A 21,799-nucleotide genomic window follows, 5' to 3' on the forward strand; every position below is an offset into this window, starting at 1 on the left:
CAGACCATGACTGGAGAGGAAAAAGGGGGCTGCCATTGGAAGCCTATCCTTGTGGAAAGGCTGATTCCTGACGGTCATGCTGATCCTCTGACATAAGTACATTCTCCATTGCTTGTTCCAGGTCAATGACTTGACTATGGAAGGTAAGCAGCATGACAGCCAGACAACCAGCATTTCCAGGGAGTTCAACGGTGAGCATGGCAGCCTGTGCTGTCCTCGGTACACATCGCTCAGCCAGGTAACGGACATTCCTGAGTCATGGGGGAACATTTATGTACGCACACACCTGACTTCCTGTACAGCACCTCCACCTGTCCCAGGGCAGAAAATGGCTTCTCATTGTGTGTCTCTTGTCAGGTGTCCCCCCTGGAGGAGAATATCGGGGAGACCGTCTGCTCTCTGAACTTCGCTCAGCGCGTCTGTAAAGTGGAACTGGGCCCGGCCTCCCGGAAGATTGACACCGCCTCTGCCAAGGCAGAGATATGACTGGAGAAGGTCTAGTGCATGAATAGGGGGAACCCCAAAGCTTGTTGGAGCTCGCATGAGACCAAAGCTTACCAAACAAGTTGCCGATAATTACCAAACTGGCATGGCATGCACCCCAATTCTCCTCCCTACATGCAGGAACCGGGTGCCAGAAATGTCATACTGTCCCCCTGGAGAACGTCAACCCCTCCCCGTCCAGATACTACATTATATACACCGTATACACATCTACATACATAATATAGGGGGGGGGGGGGTACACATATCTACTACACACAGTTGTGCTGAAAAGTCTGCACCCCCTTAGTTCTTAATTCTGTGTATTGCCCCTTCAGCATCAATGTCAGTCTTCTGTAACAGTTGTCTATGAGGTCCCGAATTCTTGCAGGTGGTAGAGCTGCCCATTTGTCTTGGCACAATGCCTCCAGGTCATGCAAAGTCTCTGGTGGTCTTGCATGAACCGCACGTCTGAGATCTCCCCAGAGTGATTCGATGAGATGAAGGTCAGGAGACTGTGATGGCCACTCCAGAACCTTCACCTTTTCCTGCTACAACCACATGAAGGTATCTATTGGCCTTTGCTTGGGGTCATTGTTGTGCTGGAAAGTCCAAGAGCGTCCCATGCGCAACTTTCCAGCAGAAGAATGAAAATTGTCTGCCAGTATTTTCTGATAACATGCTGCATTCATCTTCCATCAATTTTCCAAAGATTCCCTACATCCCCCTTTGCCTTTAGAGCTCACCCCCCCCCCCCCCCTCCACAACATCAGTGAGCCACCACCATGCTTCACAGTGAGGATGGTATTCTTGTGACTATAGGGCTTGTTGACCCCTCCCCAAACATAGTGCTGATGGTTGTGACCATAAAGCTCTAGCTTTGTCTCCTCACTAGAGATTACAGTGTGCCAGAAGCTGGGAGGCGTGTCAAGGTGTTGTCGGCCATATTGTAACCGGGCTTTTTTGTGGCATTGGTTCAGTAAAGTCTTCTTTCTGGCAGCTCGGCCATCCAGCGCATTTTTGTTCAGGAATTGTCGTATTGTTCTCCTTGAAACACCCATCTTTGTCCAGAGCAGCCTGGATTTCTCCTGAGGATACCTGGGGGGTTCTTCTGGCAGTTGTGGCTGCGATCTTTCTTGGTCTACCTGACCTTGGCTTGGTATCAAGAGATGCCTCAATTTTCCACTTCTTGTTCAATTGTGTAGCTGCTGACTTTTAATAAGCAGACATTCATCTGTCCCACGGAGCAGCGATTCGGCCGCCCGAGGCCTCACTCCTCTCCCCCCTCCTCTCCATGGCGCTGTCATTGCAAATGTGGGCACCCAGCTGTGACAGCTTGCGGCTTCGAAGCCAAGTTCGCACTGCGCATGCGCGAGTCACTCTGCGCTCTCCTAGTGGCTGGACAATCTTCTGGGACCTGTGATGTGTCCTAGAAGATTGTAGAGATGGAGGGGCTGCCTAGGGGGAGAGGAGGAGTGGCCTAGACAACGGAAGCAGGACAGGAAGTACCTGTCAAAACCAGGTGCCGACTCCCGAACCCAGAACAATGACATGCCAAATGTGCCATGTAAGGGGACGAGGGGTGCTTAAAGTGGAAGTTCCACTTTTGGGTGGAACTCCGCTTTAATAAGTGATTGAACAGCACTGACGGGCATATTCAAGGCTTTGGATATCTATTTACATCCTTTTCCATCTTTATAAAGTCCCATTACCTTGTTATGCAGGTCTTTTGACAGTTCTTTTCTGCTCCCCATGGCTCAGTATCTAGCCTGCTTAGTGCATCCACATGAGAGCTAACAAACCCATTGACTATTTATACACAGACACTAATTGTGATTTATGAAGATACAGCTGTGTTGAATGAACCTTCGATTGGCATTGTAGCCTAAGTGTGTGTAGCACTGACTCCTGAAGGAGTGACTGGTTTTGATTTGGACCTGCACTCTAGTAACAACACCCCACTAACTTGACTCAGTCCCCTTGACACAGCTGTGGTGCAATACAATATTATATAATATATCACAATATACCTGTATTGTCCTCTCAGGATCCACTGGCTCCACCTGCTGGGAGAAAACAATACTCCACACAACAAGGTACTTAACCAAAGTATATTTTACTATATATAGCTGTAAGTAGGTGATTACAGAAATTGTACTGTCATCCAACATAGATTGACAGGACAATGAACTTTGATAAAACAGTTACAAACAATATATATATATGGGAGCACTCCCTACTTTTATAGCTATGCGTGAGATCTCACTTAAAGTACTCTTTTTATCTTTGGATCTTCGCTAGCAAGGGTGACTCCATATAAATTTGTAATCCAAGTTTAAAGCAGTTAAAGTTGAATTAGAAATGATTCTAATGTTGTTTCCACAAATGTAATACAGTGCTTGAAGTGTGGTAGTAAGTAGGCCTTATGCCTGCCTAGCGTCAGTTGCTATACTCCTCCTCCATGGGACTAGGTATCCCAGCGAGGCCTGTATATAAGTCTGACTAGGTGCAATGGTTTATAAAACGGTGGGTAGCAACCCGCTCACCAACTGGATCGGAACCTTGGTATGGTAACTTTGGTCCGGTAGTTGCAGATTGCTTCTGCGTCAGCCACCTCCATCACTCCGTGCCGTTCCGACAGGTGGACCTGGTCTTCCGATGCTCAAACGAGTGTCTCTGGATCCTCTCAATATGATCTCTAAGTCGCTGGCACTTCAGGTCACTCATACATCTGAGCAGGGTTGCGCTCCGCACAGGCAATAAGTCTCTTCCTCCGGGAGGCCTCTGCACAAGTCCTCACAGGTAGGCCATGCGTTCCCCAGAGACCTAAAATGGCCGCTCGGGGTCCTTTTATCTCCTACCCAACATGCAATGCAAGAGAGGGTGTTCATGGGTAGGTCACTCAGCATCCTGGGTAAAAGGGTCAACTCTCCAATGTAAATAACAGTCACTTCCTGTAAATAGTTCAATGCTTGAAAACCAAATGTCATTTAAGTTCACTTTCATTATTTGGCCGCTAGATGGCGCCAAACACTAAGCTATAGAACCGTCCATAGACTTTCATTATAATTAATGCTAATACACAGAAGACAAGGATATCAGCACTACATCTGTGTCACCTTCTGTGTCTGTACCAAGGTCAAACATCTGGGGGGGGGGGGGGGGGGAATTGTCGTCAGGGACAATGGGGGAATTTAAAAAGGAGCCCAAACATCTCGATGATAATAAATGGCTTCATATCATCACTATCCAAACATAGAAGAATTGGCAGATCAGTCAGACTTTCAATATCAATGACAAAATTTCTCAATTTCTGCCGGGGGAGGAAAACTTTTCAGCACAGCTATGCATAACAAATGGGGGAGGGGCGGGGGGCACACACACATCTACATACATGTCATATGGAGGAGGGGCACACATCTACATACATGACATACAGAGGAGGGGGGCACACATCTGCATACATGACATATGGAAGAGGGGGGCACACACATCTACATACATGACATATGGAAGAGGGGGGCACACACATCTACATACATTACATATGGAAGAGGGGGGCACACACATCTACATACATGACATACAGAGGAGGGGGGAACACATCTACATACATGACATACGGAGGAGGGGGGCACACATCTACATACATGAAATATGGAAGAGGGGGGCACACACATCTACATACATGACATACAGAGGAGGGGGGCACACATCTACATACATGACATACGGAGGAGTGGGGCACACATCTACATACATGACATACGGAGGAGGGGGGGGGCACACACATCTACATACATGACATACGGAGGAGGGGGGCATACATCTACATACATGACATACGGAGGAGGGGGGCACACATCTACATACATGACATACGGAGCATGGGGGCACACATCTACATACATGACATATGGAGGAGGGGGGCACACATCTACATACATGACATACGGGGGAGGGGGACACACATCTACATACATGACATACGGAGGAGGGGGCACACATCTACATACATGACATACGGAGGAGGGGGGCACACATCTACATACATGACATACGGAGGAGGGGGGCACACATCTACATACATGACATACGGAGCATGGGGGCACACATCTACATACATGACATATGGAGGAGGGGGGCACACATCTACATACATGACATATGGAGGAGGGGGGCACACATCTACATACATGACATATGGGGGAGGGGGACACACATCTACATACATGACATACGGAGGAGGGGGCACACATCTACATACATGACATATGGAGGAGGGGGGCACACATCTACATACATGACATACGGAGGAGGGGGGCACACATCTGCATACATGACATACGGAGGAGGGGTGACACGTAGAGATTTTTATACAGGGTGGGGGATCTCGGCTCCACCTATAACCAGAGACTGTCCAATATTTAATAAGCTGAGTGCAGAATGCAGTAACCCATAGCAACAGAGTTGTGATTGGATGTCACACCGCACATTCCGGGAATCTGGTGCTAAAGTGTCTTCATTGGTGCTGCCAGCATGCAATACTTAACCCTGGAGCTGCCAGACTGTTATCACTGTATATTCCCCATGTGGGACGTCTGACCGCAGAATATCGCAGACATAGACTGTAGCTCTGCGGCACGTTGGACTCCTGGATTCAGTAGAAATGTCCATTGTCTACAATGGCCGCTCGTCATACATCACACGTGGTCTGTAAGCCTCCTCTGGTTCCATGTGTAGCAGTGGTTGTATTCAGACATGATTGTCATTTCAAGGCACACGCGGAAGTTCTGCGGATAATAAAGGTGATTGTGGCGCCTTGTGGTGTCTTCTCATAGGAAGGTCCTGAATGGCAGACGGAGTCACTTTATATATGATGTGGTACACAGTGGGGTGAAGGTTCCTCCAGATCTATCAGCTCATCGAATCCTGAGACAGCATAGAATCCCCGCTGATATACACGGGGGCCTGCGGGGAATACATTTGTGGGATCACCCTGGGTTATCATTAATAGAGGTTATGGAAAATCCAGGGGTGTCATTGATGAAAATCAGGGACTACTCTGGGGGGGTCATTGATGAAAATCAGGGACTACTCTGGGGGGGGGGTCATTGATGAAAGTTGAAGATAATCTTAGGGGCTCATTTATGGAAGTTGGGGATCATCCTGGGCTGTCATTAATGAAAGTCCCAGACCATCCTGGGGTGTCAACTGAAATCGGGGCTATTCTGGGGTGTCATTGATGGAAGTTAGGGACCATCCTGGTGGGTCACTGCTGGAAGTCAGGGTATCCTATTGACAACTGACAGTTGAGGACCATCATTGGGGGTCATTAAAGTCAGAGCCCTTCCTGGGAAGGAGCAATGGACCTTCTTGGGTTTTCATTGAAGCTGAGGATCACCTATGGATGTTATTGATGGAGATGGGAGATCACATAGAAGGAGATGATTGATGGAAGCCGGGGACCATCCTGGGGTGTCTATGAAGAAAGTTGGTGACCATCCTGGGGTGCTTGATGGAAGTTGGGGACCATCCAGGAATTTCATTGAAGAAAGTCAGGGACAGCTTGGGTGGTGATTTGTGGAAGTTCAGAAATGTTCTGGGGGTGTTCTTGAGGGACGTTGTACAGTAGACCATCATGGGATGTCAATGATGAATTTTGGGGACTACAACAAGGTGTCACTGATGTACAGTGGGGGGGGGGGGGGGAATTAATGATTGGCTCCCCTGCAGATGGTGTAAGTTTGCCCACTTATAAAGAAATGAAGGGTCTATCATAGGTGTATTTTATATGATAAAAAGGGGTAAATCGTAGCGCCACTTTGAGTGTAGCATAAAGTTTAAAATCCGAAGGTCTTTATTAAAATGACTCACGTTTGAGTGGTTTAAAATCAGACACATAGGAGGGGTTTGGGGCAGATCCTTCCGCACAGCTGGACATGAGGCGGTCAACAAACCCGATAACTCCGGTGGCATCCGGTGCTCCGAGATAGGAGGAATCGCACAGTAGGTACATAGGCCGAGATGAGTAAGGGGGTGTGTATCAGCGATCACGTTCGGAGCATGCATGCTCCTTCTTTAGGCAGGGAGAGTAGCCATCTTTAGTGAGGGTTATATAGAGAAGGGGAAGGGGACAATACGTGGGACAACGTGGATCAGTGGAACCGCTGAAAATTCCCCTCGATTTGGAAACAATATTAACCCTTTCATGACTAAGCCTATTTCTGACATTTAGTGTTTACAAGTTAAAATCCCTATTTTTTGCTAGAAAATTACTTAGAATCCCCAAACATTATATATTTTCAGCAGAGAATCTAGAAAATAAAATGGCGATTGTTGCAATATTTTATGTATCTTTATCAGAGAAACAGCCCCAAAGTATCATATTTCCACCTCCGTGTGTGACTGTAGGGATGGTGTTCATGTTCCCACCTCCGTGTGTGACTGTAGGGATGGTGTTCATGTTCCTTCCCACCTCCGTGTGTGACTGTAGGGATGGTGTTCATGTTCCTTCCCACCTCCGTGTGTGACTGTAGGGATGGTGTTCATGTTCCCACCTCCGTGTGTGACTGTAGGGATGGTGTTCATGTTCCTTCCCACCTCCGTGTGTGACTGTAGGGATGGTGTTCATGTTCCCCCCTCCATGTGTGACTGTAGGGATGGTGTTCATGTTCCTTCCCACCTCCGTGTGTGACTGTAGGGATGGTGTTCATGTTCCTTCCCACCTCCGTGTGTGACTGTAGGGATGGTGTTCATGTTCCCACCTCCGTGTGTGACTGTAGGGATGGTGTTCATGTTCCCACCTCCGTGTGTGACTGTAGGGATGGTGTTCATGTTCCTTCCCACCTCCGTGTGTGACTGTAGGGATGGTGTTCATGTTCCCACCTCCGTGTGTGACTGTAGGGATGGTGTTCATGTTCCTTCCCACCTCCGTGTGTGACTGTAGGGATGGTGTTCATGTTCCCCCCTCCATGTGTGACTGTAGGGATGGTGTTCATGTTCCTTCCCACCTCCGTGTGTGACTGTAGGGATGGTGTTCATGTTCCTTCCCACCTCCGTGTGTGACTGTAGGGATGGTGTTCATGTTCCCACCTCCGTGTGTGACTGTAGGGATGGTGTTCATGTTCCCACCTCCGTGTGTGACTGTAGGGATGGTGTTCATGTTCCTTCCTACCTCTGTGTGTGACTGTAGGGATGGGGTTCTTAGAGTTAATGCTAAAGAGCTGAATTTTGGTCTCCTCTGACACAGAACTTTCTCCCCCAATCCTTCTCTGAATCATTTAGATCAGGGATATGCAATTAGTGGACCTCCAGCTGTTGCAAAACTACAAGTCCCATCATGCCTCTGCCTCTGGGTCTCATGCTTCTGGCTGTCAGAGTCTTGCTATGCCTCATGGGACTTGTAGTTCTGCAACAGCTGGAGGTCAGCTAATTGCATAACTCTGATTTAAATGGTCATTGGCAAACTTTAGACGGGCCTGTACACGTGTTTTCCTGAGGAGGAGGACCTGTACATGTGTCTTCCTGAGGAGGACCTGTACACGTGTCTTCCTGAGGAGGAGGACCTGTACACGTGTCTTCCTGAGGAGGGGGACCTGTACATGTGTCTTCCTGAGGAGGGGGACCTGTACACGTGTCTTCCTGAGGAGGGGGACCTGTACACATGTCTTCCTGAGGAGGGGGACCTGTACACGTGTCTTCCTGAGGAGGGGGACCTGTCCATGTGTCTTCCTGAGGAGGGGGACCTGTACACGTGTCTTCCTGAGGAGGAGGACCTGTACATGTGTCTTCCTGAGGAGGGGGACCTGTACACGTGACTTCCTGAGGAGGGGGACCTGTACGTGCGTCTGCCTCAGGAGGGGGACCTGTACGTGCGTCTTCCTCAGGAGGGGGACCTGTACGTGCGTCTTCCTCAGGAGGGGGACCTGTAGGTGCGTCTTCCTGAGGAGGGGGACCTGTAGGTGCGTCTTCCTGAGGAGGGGGACCTGTAGGTGCGTCTTCCTGAGGAGGGGGACCTGTAGGTGCGTCTTCCTGAGGAGGGGGACCTGTACATGTGTCTTCCCGAGCGGGGGCTGCAGGATTTCAATCCATGGCGGTGTATTGTGTTACCAATGGTTTGTTTGGTAACTGTGGTCCTAACTGCCTTGAGATCCTTCACAAGCTCCTCCCGTGTAGTTCTGGGCGGATCCCTCACTTTTCTCATGACCATCCTCACCCCATGAGGTGAAATCTTCCATGGGCCTCCAGACCGAGGGGCGATTGATGGTTATTTTGTATTTCTTCCATTTGTGAATAATCTCTCCAGCACTCGTCTCCTCTCACCAAGCTTCTTGCTGATGGTCTTGTAGCCCATTCCAGCCTTGTGCAGGTCTCCAATCTTCTCCCCGACGTCCTCTGACAGATCTTTGCTCTTCCCCGTGATGGTGAGGATTGGAGGGAAGAGATTCTGTGGACAGGAGTCTTCTATACACATAACGAGTTGTCGTTAGGAGAACCTTCTTACATTGACGGGAATAATCTGTGTACCACATGAGCACCTACTGGAGCCAGTCTGTGGGGGGGAGGGTTATTGTTGGTTGGTTGGGGATCAAATACTTACTTTACTCCATTTGTATCATGTGTGATTTCTCTGGATTTTGGTTGATCTTCTGTCTCCATCATATAAAATACACCTCTGATAACAATTATAGACCCTTCATTTCTATGTAAGTGGGCAAAACTTACACCATCTGTGGGAAAGCCAATCAGAATTTTCCCACCACTGTAAGTTGGAGACTATCCTGGCTTGTCAGTGATGGAAGTTGGGGGCCACCCTTGGGTTAGATTGATGGGGTTAAGTTGTAGTTTCTCCAGGGATTCCATCTCTTCAAGGTGTCTGACAGGTCAGTGCTAAACATAGGCCTTGGCTGATCGCAGCCATCAGGATTCTGTCCTGTCCAGGGAACGATCTGCAGCTACTTGGGGGGGATGCGGGTGGGGAATCGGCACATTCCAACCAATAAAATGTCATCTATAATAAAGCAAGTATCTGACTGGTCTCCCATCTTTGTTCTAATCTTCCTCTAATCCAGTTTTTATAGAGCAGCCCCGCTGGAAGTGTCCCCCTCCCCAGGTGAAAAGTGAACTCCATCTTGCTGATCATGTTTACACCCCAAACATGCTATTTGCCCAATATGGGTGTCCAGTGACACATGGTCAGAGTCTTCTCCGCCTGCACAGCCCCATCATTCGTTAAAGGGAAGTTATCTGTTGGGGCTTTAGGGACAGGTGCACCCTCACATGGGTATGGGGGCCTCTTCGTTAAAGAGGAAGTAAACCCTGATGAGTTTACTTCCTCTTTGATTCCCTGCAAAGGTAAAGCATAATGGACTACTATGCATCGCATCGCATCGCATCTCATCGCATAGTAGCCCATTATGTGTCACTTACCTGACACAGGAGCCAGCAAAGTCACCGCTGTCCCCTGTAGTCCGGAGCATCCATCTTCTCGGTGGGGTCTCGCTGCTCCACCGCTGTCAGTTGGCGAAGCCGCGATGACGTCACTCCCGCGCATGCGCACGGGAGCCGACCACTTGCGGCATATCGCCGTTGACAGCGGCGCCTGTCTTTCGGCAAATATCTCCTAAACCGCGTAGATTTAGGAGATATTTCTTGGACCTACAGGTAAGCCTTAATCTAGGCTTACCTGTAGGTCAAAGTGGTTTGTAAGGGTTTACAACCACTTTAAGACAGGACATTTCCGGTCCATAGTGAGGGCAGACCACTCTTTTTTTTTTTTGCAAAGTCCTTGGTAGACGCATGCACCTTTTCAGGGCGTTTCCAATCTCCTTAGAGTAAAACATGTAGGAGCAGGTGCACTGGGAAAGCCTTTGCTTACTTCTGGGCTCTGCAGGGCCCCAGACTGGGAAGAGCTCTGGTAGGAAGAACAGGCCGATCCTCTGTATTCAGAGCAGCGTGTACCCCATTAATCCAAGTCTTCATTTGGGAGTAAGAACAAAAGACCGCTCAAAGGCAAACTGGTCAGCTCAAGAATCGGTCACAGCAGCTGGTGGCTCAGAGGCTGCCATGCCATGCTCAGGTAAGATAGTAGGGAGAGCATGAGAGCACACCTGTGGCCAGCAAATATTGAGGGGATTTTAGCCATTAAGTCTTGCATGGTTGTAGTAAAAACCTCAGCTGAGGAAGCAGCCAAACCCAATGAAGCTAAAGAGGGCTCTGAAGACGGGATAGACTCTAGGAGTGGAGGGCAACAGGACTCTGGGCTGCAGATGTCAGCTCCTTGAAGCACAGAAGCCATACGTCGGAGGCACCCGGTGCAGCATGGCTGACCCCCTACATCCCCATGTCTAGAGACAAACATGTTGAAACCACATGGTGGTAAGACTTGGGGTACAAAGCAAGGCCTCAGGAACTCATAAAACCCTCACAGCTGGTGGCAGGTGAAGGTTGGATGGCTGGAGGTAAACCACCGTCACTACAGGTGGGCAGCAGGAATGGATCAAAGATTGAAATTCCTCATGGCTCTTTGCAAAGCCGGAGCAGCAGCAGGGAGATGCTTCCTGGATACTGTATGGCAGGAAATATACACCTAGTGTATGTCGTCAGCACTCAGTCCCACCCCGATAACCCTTTCCCTGTCCAAAGACCGGGACACCAAGGTTGACCTGTGACCTATTTACATGAGATATCCCCCTGAGCTCAGCCCAAATCGGCCCACCCAGGGAGCGAGTCTTCAGAGACAAGGTAAGACCTGAGATTATGGAGTTGATTTACTAAAAGGCAAATAGATTGTGCACTCTGCAAGGGCAGTTGCTCCAGAGCTTAGAATATTTGGATGATGGAAGTCAGCAGAGCTCCTCCTATCATGTGCAAGCGATAATGCGTTTTTCTTTTTTCAATGCATGTGATTACAAAGAATACCCGAAGTGAAGCTTCTCCTCATTCACTAAGCTCTGAAGCAAATGCCCTTGCAGAGTGCACAGTCTCTTTGCCTTTAGTAAATTTATCCCTATGCCAGCGACTATGGAAGTGAAAAACGCTCTGTGGACAACTTGGGTCTACAATGGGCCCTACGCAGAGCCCCATGCCTAAAGGTCACTTCCAGGTTATCCCCACAAACATCCAGACCGGGGGTTCTGGAGGCAGCACTCCAAAATCCAGGCCGAGGAGGACCGTTGTAATTGAAGGAGCAGTTTTGCCTCGACTGAAGAAAAAGCGTTTAGGAGGTTGAATGATTTATTTATTAGAGGACACTAGCAAAAAACAGGAGGGGAAATCCCGGGTCTTGTGTACTGGTGTTTGTTTGCCTGTGTCCTTCTGTAGGTGACAGTATAACCTGAAAGCCTTCCTGTGTCCCTCAATGGACGAGCAGGAATTCAGACTTCATACACAAAAAAAAACACCCACAATGCAGCAGTAAGAGCCCCACCCCCTCACCTCCTGTGTGGAGTGATGGCAGGTGGGCGGGACCTCAGCCCCAAGATATAACCAATGAGACAACACATTAGTGTAATAGTTTATTATCTGGCAGTTTAATACAAGGAAGTGTACAGAAGGGGTAATAAAGGGGGTGGGGTATACAGTGGGTACGGTATATGTACAAGACACAATCACGGCATTAATGGCGAAACGCGTCAGTAGGAATTCCTAAATCTAGAGACATGTACTTGGAATAAAAATGTGATAAAAACACAGCGCCGAATCAGGAGAAGACGGCATCCCAAACTATGTGCTATCCCCGTACCGACATCCTGCTCTAGGATCATGTGACCCCAAGAGACACGGCTTGCTGTCTACAAACCTGACCTTGCTCCAGTATCATGTGACTGATAGGCGGGGCTTATATCGGCATCCTGCTATAGTATGGAGGAGGGTGCATAGGACACATTTGCTGTGTGATCCGAGAAGAGATCTTTTGTGCTCGGATTGTAGGCAGAGATCCTACAACGGATCCAGTAATCAGGTATTCATAGCACCGTAATGAATAAGCAGGTAAGTCCGCTCACCGCACCAACTGCATCTTCCATCCGTCACCCTGCAGGGGAAGCTGCAGCTCTCGTCTGCTGGAATCGCCCCGTAGTGGGAGGGCAGCTTATCACCCAGACTTGTGTCACCATGCAGTAGGTGGGACAGTGTTCAGGGCTCATAGTCTCCCTCCACAGGCTGCAGTGGAAGGACGCTGTAGGGATGACATGTACACACATGGACACTAAACACATGAAACGCTCACACCCGGCACAGGACTGTCCCTTCCATGTCACACACAGCCCCGGGGGAAGCAGGGGACCGCTCCGCTCACAGCTCCATCCCCTCATCTGCCTCTGGCCTGTCCTTTCTTTGCCGGCTCTTCATGGGCGGGTCCTGCGGCCTGGACAGGGAGTGAAGGAGCCGGTGGATGGGGCTGGTTGGAGGAGACCAAATGACAAGTTCCAGGCAGGGAGAGGATCTGCAGAAAGGAGAGAGAATCAGTCATTACATCACACATCATTCACACCAAAACACGGCGGCAAGACTGATAACAAGAAAAAAACCCGGGGAGTCCATCTCCCCTTCCCCGAGGAGCGTACATTGGCTGACCGTAAAGAATCGGATCACATTCAAGACCCGCTGCCTCCCCCACAAATGCACTCATGGAGACGCTCCCCAATACCTACGCGAGAATATAAAACACTACACTCCCAACCGCAGCCTCCGATCATCGAACCAAAACCTCCTCCTCATTCCCAAATCCCGCTACAAATCAAAGGGAGAACGAAGATTCGCAGTCCAAGGACCGCGGCTATGGAACGCTCTACCGACCTACATCCACATGGAAGAAAACCATCGGGCCTTCAGGAAAAGACTCAAGACCTTCCTCTTCTAAGAGGCTGGACAACACGGGACAGAGCCAGCGCCTCGAGGTGATTCGGTTCGCATTGCGGCGCTATACAAACCATTCATTCACAGACATCCACCTACCGTGATATGCATTCCTTGGAGGCCATTGAGGGACACAAGATTTCACACACTGATGGGTTATACTGCCAGCTACAGGATGGCGGCACACTGGTGACCCAGCCCGGCATGACACTCCCTCTACCCAGCATGCCACAGATTTGTGGTAAAGAAGTACTAAGGGCACAAAGAAAACAGAGCGGCAGGTCCGGTGTCCCTCAAAGGGTGAGAAAAGAAATGAGATTTTTGTAATTACTGTGAAATCCATTTGGTGGAGTCCAGAGGAACACAGGCCCCGCCTCTCCTTTCATGGTGGTCTACACTTCGTACCGCTAAGAAATCTGTGGAGCGCCGGGTACAGGAGGCAGTCTACTGACCCTCCTGTAGGTGGCAATATAACCTGGTGGGATCTGAAATCTAAGCTGGGATGTCCAATAAAAAAAAACACACAAACACACAAACACACACACACACACACACACACACACACACACACACACACACACCAGGCCTCAGTAGGAATACTGGGGACCCCCTCCAGCCCCCCCCCCCCACCCCGAATCTGCATGGATGAGGTTAGTCCCCCTACTAGATAGACCAAGGCGAGAACACGGGGATCAAATGATCTTCCAGATCCCGATAAAGAAATTCACCATCAGAAGTGGGAAAATAAAATCCAAACTGAACAAAATCAGCAAGAATATGGAATTTTTGAAAAGGAAAGGTAGTGGGACTCTACCAATACAATATGCCAAAGCAGAACAAAGTCAGAATAAAAATCTAAATACAATTTAATTACTCATAAAACAGCTGTGCATAAAGAAGCTTTGCAATAAACACAAAAATATGTAAATCTGATGGATACAAGTACTTGTAACTGGTCTACGCTTTACGCAGGGTTCCCCCCAGCTTCCTCAGGACCATACATGCATTGAAAGACCAAGTTAGACTTACCGGTAACTTGTTTTCCAGAAGTCTTTCAGGACAGCACCTGAGAGGACAGCACCTGAGAGATAGCGACTCCACCCTCCTCGTTAGGAAACACCTTCTTCCTCCAGACTTTAAAGGGAGGCGCCTCCCTACCACACATCAGTTGTAGAAGAGAACCTCCGGCCCCGGCTGGAACACATAAACACATACGTTAGTCACAGCGTAGCATAATATAATACCATAGGGCGGGATGCTTGCTGTCCTGAAAGACTTCTGGAAAACAAGTTACCGGTAAGTCTAACTTGGTCTTTCCCAAGGCGTCTTTCAGGACAGCACCTGAGAGGATAACAGAGACTTACCCCTTAGGGCGGGACAACAGCTTGCAGGACCTTTCTGCCAAACGCCTGATCGCTGGCAGAAGTGAGATCCAGTCTATAATGTTTCACAAATGTGTGAAAACTCGACCACGTCGCCGCCTTGCAGATCTGCTCAGGGGTGGCACCAGCTCTCTCTGCCCACGTAGACGCCAGAGCTCTGGTTGAGTGTGCACAAATTCCTGCTGGAGGAGATAACCCTGCCTGGGAATATGCCTCTGAGATAGCTAATTTCAGCCATCTAGCTAAAGTAACTTTAGAAGCCTGAAAACCCTTTTTTCTTCCTGAGAAAAGTACAAACAGTGAATCTGAACGCCTGAAGGACTCCGTCCTTTTTAAATAACTCAGCAGAGTCCTCCTGACGTCCAAAGTATGGAAAGAAGTCTCCTTATTTCCTTTGGGGTTAAAACAAAACGTTGGCAGTACTATGTCCTGTATACGGTTCTGAACTGAAGCTACCTTCGGTAAGAATTTTGCATCTGTTCTAAGAATAACTCTGTCAGGAAAAATGGAAAGATATGGTTCTTTAATTGACAGAGCATTTAGCTCACTGATCCTGCGTGCAGAGACAATGGCAATCAGAAACACGGTTTTTAATGTGAGAAACCTAAGGGAAGCCTCCACAAGAGGCTCAAAAGGCCCTTTTGTTAGAGACTGTAGGACTACCGACAAATCCCATCTAGGAAAAACCTTAACAGGAGCTGGCCTAGATCTTTTAAGAGCTCTAAAGAACCTGATCACCAGCGGATCTGAGGCCACAGATTTTTCTAAGAACACCGTCAGGGCTGCTACTTGCACCTTCAGGGTACTAACTGCCAGTCCCTTGTCTGCACCATCTTGTAAAAACTCCAAGATGGAGACAAGGCTCCCTGTCACCTGGGCGGCTGACAAACACCAAGTTTCATAACGCTTCCAGACCTTAGAATAAATGGCCCTCGTAACCCTTTTCCTACTTGCTAAAAGGGTCGAGATCAAACGGTTGGAAAACCCCTTGCTCCTAAGGAGCTGCCTTTCAGAAACCAGGCCGTGAGAGCCAGGCTGGCCACTCCTGGATGGTTCACTGGGCCCTGCAACAACAGATCGTGTCTGAGGGGCAGACGCCAACAAGGCTTGATTGCCAGGCCTAGAACTGTCGAAAACCAAGCCCTTTTTGGCCAAAAGGGCGTGATTAGAATAACTGGTACCTTCTCCCTCTGAATTTTTCTTAAAATTAACGGGATTAACTGAAATGGGGGGAAAGCATAGCAAAGACGAAATTCCCATGGATAAGCTAGCGCATCTGTGCCCAGCGAGCCATCGCGACTGTCCAGGGAAAAGAACTGGGGAACCTGGGCGTTCACCCTTGAGGCGAACAGGTCTACTTCTGGTAAACCCCATTTTCCGGCAATCATTGTGAATACCTCCGGATTTAGAGACCATTCTGCTTCCCGAATAGCGTTTCTGCTTAGGAAGTCCGCTACCCTGTTTAGATCCCCTTTTAGGTGGACTGCTGATAGGGATAACAAATGTTTTTCCGCCCACCGAAGAATCTCCATGGCCAGTACCTGAAGCGACCTGCTTCTTGTACCCCCGTCTGTTTAAATAAGCCACTGCCGTGGCATTGTCTGTTAGGCCCTGGACGTGATGGGACTGCAGTTCCTGAACAAACAACTCCAGAGCCAAGGCAATCGCCTTGAGTTCCCTCCAGTTTGAGGACCTTATTGTCTCCTCTTTGGCCCAGGACCCCTGAGTGAAGCGTGTTCCTAGATGGGCTCCCCACCCCCAGGAACTGGCGTCGGTTGTTAGTCTTTTCCCGACTGGAAAAGCCCAGACTAACCCTTCCGATAAGACCTCCTGTCTTTTCCACCACCATAGGGACCTTTTTACCTGGGTTGACATTCTCACCTCTGCCTCTAGGGATGCCACTGTGTGATCCCAAGATTTTAGAAGGAAAGCCTGCAGACACCTGAAATGCATTCTTGCCCACTGGACTGCTGGCATTGCTGAAGTCAGAACTCCCAAAGCTGACATAACCTGTCTTACTGTCAGATTTTGGCTGGTCTGTAATAAAGACACTGCACCGGAAATCCTGTCCTTTTTGTCTAAGGGAAGGAAGATTTTTTGCTCCACCGAATTTATTAGAAACCCTAAAAACCGAATCTCCTGAGATGGGTTTAGGGACGACTTTTGGAGGTTCAAAATCCAACCCAACGCCTCCAGATGGCTGCGAGCTTTGCCTAGATTGGTCTGCAATTCCTCGCTGGATGGGGCGAAAAACAGCAGATCGTCTAAATAAGGAATAACTGCGATTCCCTGAAGACGCAGTGGCGCTAAAGCTTCTGCCATTATTTTGGTAAAAATTCGGGGAGATGATGACAGGCCGAAGGGTAGGGCCCTGAACTGGAGATGATGAACCATACCCCCCAACCTCACCGCCAGCCTGAGAAACTTCTGAGACTGGGGAGAGATCGGAACATGTAGGTATGCGTCTTTTAAATCTACTGACGCCATAAAACATCCTGGCGTCAACAGGTTTCTGACCGAAAAAATTGAGTCCATTTTGAACTTCCTGTACCTTATGGACTCGTTTAAAGGTTTTAGGTTGAGAATCAACCGAAACCTCCCTGTCGGTTTCTTTACTAGGAAAACATGGGAATAAAACCCCTCCTGCTGTTCTTGCAGGGGTACCTGTACTACTACGCCCTGTTGCATCAGTTCCTCTAGAGAGGACTTCATGGCCAGGGCCCTTACTGGATCCCGCGGGGTGTTGGTTAATCAGGAACCTTTTTGGGGGGTCGTTGACAAACTCGAGTGAGTAACCCTGCGCGAGAGTGGTCAGGATAAACTGATTTGAAGTTATCCCTGACCACTGCGGAAGAAATTCTTGTAGTCTTCCGCCCACCCGCAGAGACGAGTCATTGCGATTTTTCGGCCTGTGTAGGAGGACGGAAGAGAATTCCGCCTCTACCCTTCGGCTTCGGGGCGGACCAACTTTTCCTTCTCCCTTGCAACTTGCTGTCCTGATCCTGAGTTTTTTGAGGTCGAAAAAGACGCTTTGGTACCTGCTTTTTCTTTTTGACCGGAAAGGATCTCTTTTTATCGGCTGTCCTGTCAAGAATATTATCGAGGTCAGAGCCGAAGAGCAAGTCTCCTGAAAAGGGTAACCCACACAGCTTATTCTTTGAAGCCGAGTCACCCGGCCAGGTTTTAAGCCATAAGGCTCTTCTTGCAGCATTAGTTAGAGCTGCTGACCTGGCCGATATCTTAATTGCCTCAGCTGAGGCATCTGCAACATAGGCCACTGCCGTAATCAGGGTAGGAAAAGAATCTAAGATTTCCTGTTTAGGGGAATCTGCAGCTATATGTGACTTTAACTGGTTAATCCAGTATTCTAAATTTCTGGCTACACACGTTGTGGCCATCGCTGGTTTTAAATTGCTCATAACTGATTGCCATGATCTCTTGAGCAAAAGATCCATGCGTTTGTCCATCGGATCTTTCAAAACTCCCATATCCTCAAAGGACAGATCTGTGGACCTTGAAACCTGGGAAAAGGCGGCATCCAGTCTGGGCACCTTGTTCCATACTGCTGCAGGGTCCTCCTCGAAAAGGAAAACGCCTTTTGTGGGCTTTGGAGAAAAAGGGCTTTTTCTCTGGATCCTGCCATTCTTTCCTAATGGCCTCAGAGATGACCGGATGAACTGGGAATGTTCGGCCCTTAGGCTCATCCAACCCAGCATACATGCGGTCATGGAGTGATAATTCCTTTTTCTCCTCACTTAAACCAAGCGTAGCATGAATGGCTTTAAGGAGCCCATCGACCTCTTCAAGGGACAGTTTGAATTTAGAGGGGGCTACCTCAGAATCCTCCAACTCCTCTTCCGAATCTTTAACGGAAAGAGCAGTGGACTGCTTTTCCCTATCTGAAGGGTCTTCAGGCAGAGATTCTAACACCGGGATTGAGAGAGACCCCTGGGAAGACTCTGAAGTGGAAGGCTGACTAGCAGCCGGGTTTGCTAGTGAGTCACGAAAATTCTGGATCGTGGCATATAGCTCCTTCTTTACAGAGGCCACCAGATCCTCACATACAGAGGCAGATTCCTCTTTAACTAAAGAAGTAATGCAGGGACTGCATAAGGTTTTCTTCCAATTTTCTCCCAGCTTGGCCCTGCAAGAAGGACATCTTTTCTTTGGGTCAGAGCTCTTAGCCTATGAAGAAAAAGACAAAAAAGGGAAAAAAACCAGGGAACCCTTAGTGAGACCCAGTCTCAGCTTTGATAGGGATCACCACACAGGTGCACTAAGAAGAAACCAGTCAGCTTCTAGTGCCCAGACAGGCCCCTTGCCACCAGGGGGGAAAAAAGAAAGGAGAGAGCGAGACCAAACGCCAGGAAATAGAAAAAGAAAGGCAGACTTTAACTGCTGCCTCTTACCTGGGCCTTGCTGGTGCCTGTGCCTGTCCCCACCGCTGCAGACGCTGAATCTTCCATAATCAGCTGTGCAGAGATCCACTTGTGGCTAAACGCCGCCTCCGGAGTCACGCCGTGCAGCTGCACCGGACCGGAAGCGGAAATAGGCACCAGCACCTGTCCTCCCTCCTCCCCCCTGCGTCCACGCCGGAAACGACGTTTCAGCTGACCCGATGACCCGCTCTGTCACTTCCGGCGCGACCGCCGAAAACAAACATGGCGGCGGCACACGCGCGCCGCCGCGCCTACGAACGTGCGGGCCACCGAGTCTTCGGCTCTCTCCGAGCACAAGAGGGGAAGAGGAGCCCGCTTGCTACCGCTGACGAGGCGTGGGTAGGTCGGGAGGACAGCGGGTCTCTAAAGGAGGAAAAAAAGGGAAAGAAGCCTAGTCCCTCAGGAACACCTAAGAGAAACAGACTCCTTCCCAAAAGGTGTTCCCTCCGGGCCGGAGGAAACACAAAAACTGATGTGTGGTAGGGAGGCGCCTCCCTTTAAAGTCTGGAGGAAGAAGGTGTTTCCTAACGAGGAGGGTGGAGTCGCTATCTCTCAGGTGCTGTCCTCTCAGGTGCTGTCCTGAAAGACGCCTTGGGAAAGTGTGTTATATACAGAGCTTCTTACTCAATATCATAAATCAAACCCAACAGAGGAAAGGAGTACAGGACCCATCTCAGACGTTTTGCCTGCTGGCCCATAGGATAGAGTCTGGACCTATTAAGGCAGCAAGTTTAAAAAAAAAATCCAAAAAGGGGGGAAATAAATATCTGGTGTATAGAAAACTTTGGCCAAGGAGAGGAGGATCTGTACCTACCACAATACCAGCGCAGGCGATTGTCAGGGAGCGATCTGGTTTTCTTGGTATTTTGGATTTATTCCCTCCGTCTTAAAGCGGAGGGTCCCACAAACATGGAATCTCCACTTTTCGGAACCCTCCCCCCCTCTAGTGTCACATTTGGAACCTTTCAGGGGGGAGGGAGGTGAAGATACTTGTATAATACAGGTATCTGCACCCACTTCCGGGCATAGACTCCCGCGGGAGTCACGCCCCTTCACATCCGACCCCCCCCCCCTGTGTTCTGGAAAACACAGGTCCCAGAACACAACGGGGACCAGTTAGGATGCACAGCGCGACTCGCGCATTAAGGAATCGTGAAGTGAAGTCACAACGCTTCACTTCCTGATTCCCTGACCGAGGATGGCGGCGATTGATTGGCTTCGGCTGCCGACATCACGGACATCCTGGACAGGCGAGTTTCCATTTATGAAAAGTCAGCAGCTGCAGTATTTGTAGCTGCTGATTTTTAGGTTTGGAGTATATTGCTATACACCAGATATTTATATTTACTTCTGCCACCGACATGGATCAGTTTTGTGCTGAAATTCCCAACTCAAGAAGAGGGGAAAAAAAACAACAAAAAAAAAAAAAAACTAACAAAAACACACAAAAGTTTTCAGAAGCTAAGTCCTGAAGTCCCCGGCGGGAGAGGCAAGGGAGGGCCCGGCCGGGGAGAGGCAAGGGAGGGCCCGGCCGGGGAGAGGCAAGGGAGGGCCCGGCCGGGGAGAGGCAAGGGAGGGCCCGGCCGGGGGCCGGCCGAAGAGGGAAGAAGGGGGATCTGTTTATTGGCTGTTTGATGAGGAAGGGTACTCACAGGGAGTGTAGGATCTTCTCAGGCACAATGCTGTCTGGCCGGACTTCCCGTAGAGTCTTCTCCAGTAGAGGGCAGACACTCAGCACCTTAGTATTGTTCATACAGAATTCCTCGGGGTCCACTATGACCGTGTCTTCTTCCGATGAGGAGTCCGGAGACCTGTGGAGGAGAAGCAGCCATAAACACTCCACCCTATAACGGGTTGTCACTCCTGTACCCACGCAGTTGGGGGCTCCTGTAATTTGGCTGCCTTGTAAAAAAACATGATGCCTGGCATTTAGAACTAAAACCATATGTGTACCTATTCCTGAGAGTGACATGTGGCCAAAGTCACGCTGAGTCGAGAGCCGTCATCACCGGAGGAGAGGTGCAGCTTCGGCTTTGCCTTAGTTATGGCTGCACCTAAGATTGTAAGCTCCTAATCTCTGCTGGCAGGGGGTGTAACCCCCCAAAGCTGCATCTTAGCAGCAGCCCCGGGCTCTTGTAGTAGAGGTAACAGGCTGAGATCTCGCCTGTCTCTTGGAAGTTGGGCTCCTACACTGAAATAAGGAACAGCGGGGATCTACAGGTGCAGAGTCTCAGAGATCAGACGTGGGCTCCCCTCTGATTAGGGCCCCTCTCACTCCCCAGCTAGGAGCTCCTAGAGACAGGTGACTGCAGGCAGTAGAGGAGGTCGTCAGGCCGTCACTCACCTGGTCTCTGGGGGTTGGAGTTGCTGTGACAGGGACATTTTAGGAAATCCGTTTCCTCCATAGCTGTGGTCATTCTCCAGGCTGAGCCGCTGAAGGCGAGCAGAAACCGCATCTTCCGACAGGTAATGCTTCACAGCCGGGCCCCTGCCGAGGAAAAACACAACATGGTGAGGGAGGGAGCAGAGGGGCACCTCTATGACAAAGGGGAGCCGGATCATACACCTCAACTGGAGTGGCCCAATAGGCAAGTACAGTACTGTGCTAAAGTTTTAGGCAGGTGTGAATAAATG

The 21,799-nt window shown here is 49.5% G+C and overlaps 2 protein-coding genes across 3 annotated transcripts in view; one reads left to right on the forward strand and one right to left on the reverse strand.

The window, feature by feature from the left end:
- Nucleotides 1-5,331, forward strand: part of LOC143995779 (kinesin-like protein KIFC3) — a 38,465-nt gene extending 33,134 nt beyond the window's left edge. For both annotated transcript variants that reach the window (XM_077490492.1, XM_077490493.1), the window contains one exon: nucleotides 358-5,331. In XM_077490492.1, the coding sequence (XP_077346618.1) occupies nucleotides 358-486 (129 nt within the window). In that variant the 3' untranslated portion in view covers nucleotides 487-5,331. The remainder of the gene's footprint in view (nucleotides 1-357) is intronic.
- A 6,658-nt stretch (nucleotides 5,332-11,989) lies between these two features.
- The window catches only part of LOC143995792 (uncharacterized), an 18,351-nt gene continuing 8,541 nt past the window's right edge, over nucleotides 11,990-21,799 (reverse strand). The window contains exons 3-5 of the mRNA XM_077490504.1: nucleotides 21,510-21,653; nucleotides 20,818-20,976; nucleotides 11,990-12,931 (exon numbers count right to left, since the gene is read on the reverse strand). Coding sequence (XP_077346630.1) covers nucleotides 12,781-12,931; nucleotides 20,818-20,976; nucleotides 21,510-21,547 — 348 coding nt within the window. The 5' untranslated portion in view covers nucleotides 21,548-21,653 and the 3' untranslated portion in view covers nucleotides 11,990-12,780. The remainder of the gene's footprint in view (nucleotides 12,932-20,817; nucleotides 20,977-21,509; nucleotides 21,654-21,799) is intronic.

The sequence above is a fragment of the Lithobates pipiens genome, unplaced genomic scaffold (assembly GCF_037356315.1).
Source record: "Lithobates pipiens isolate NorthernLeopardFrog02 unplaced genomic scaffold, aLitPip1_a1.2 Scaffold_19, whole genome shotgun sequence".
Classification (NCBI taxonomy): Eukaryota; Metazoa; Chordata; class Amphibia; order Anura; family Ranidae; genus Lithobates; species Lithobates pipiens.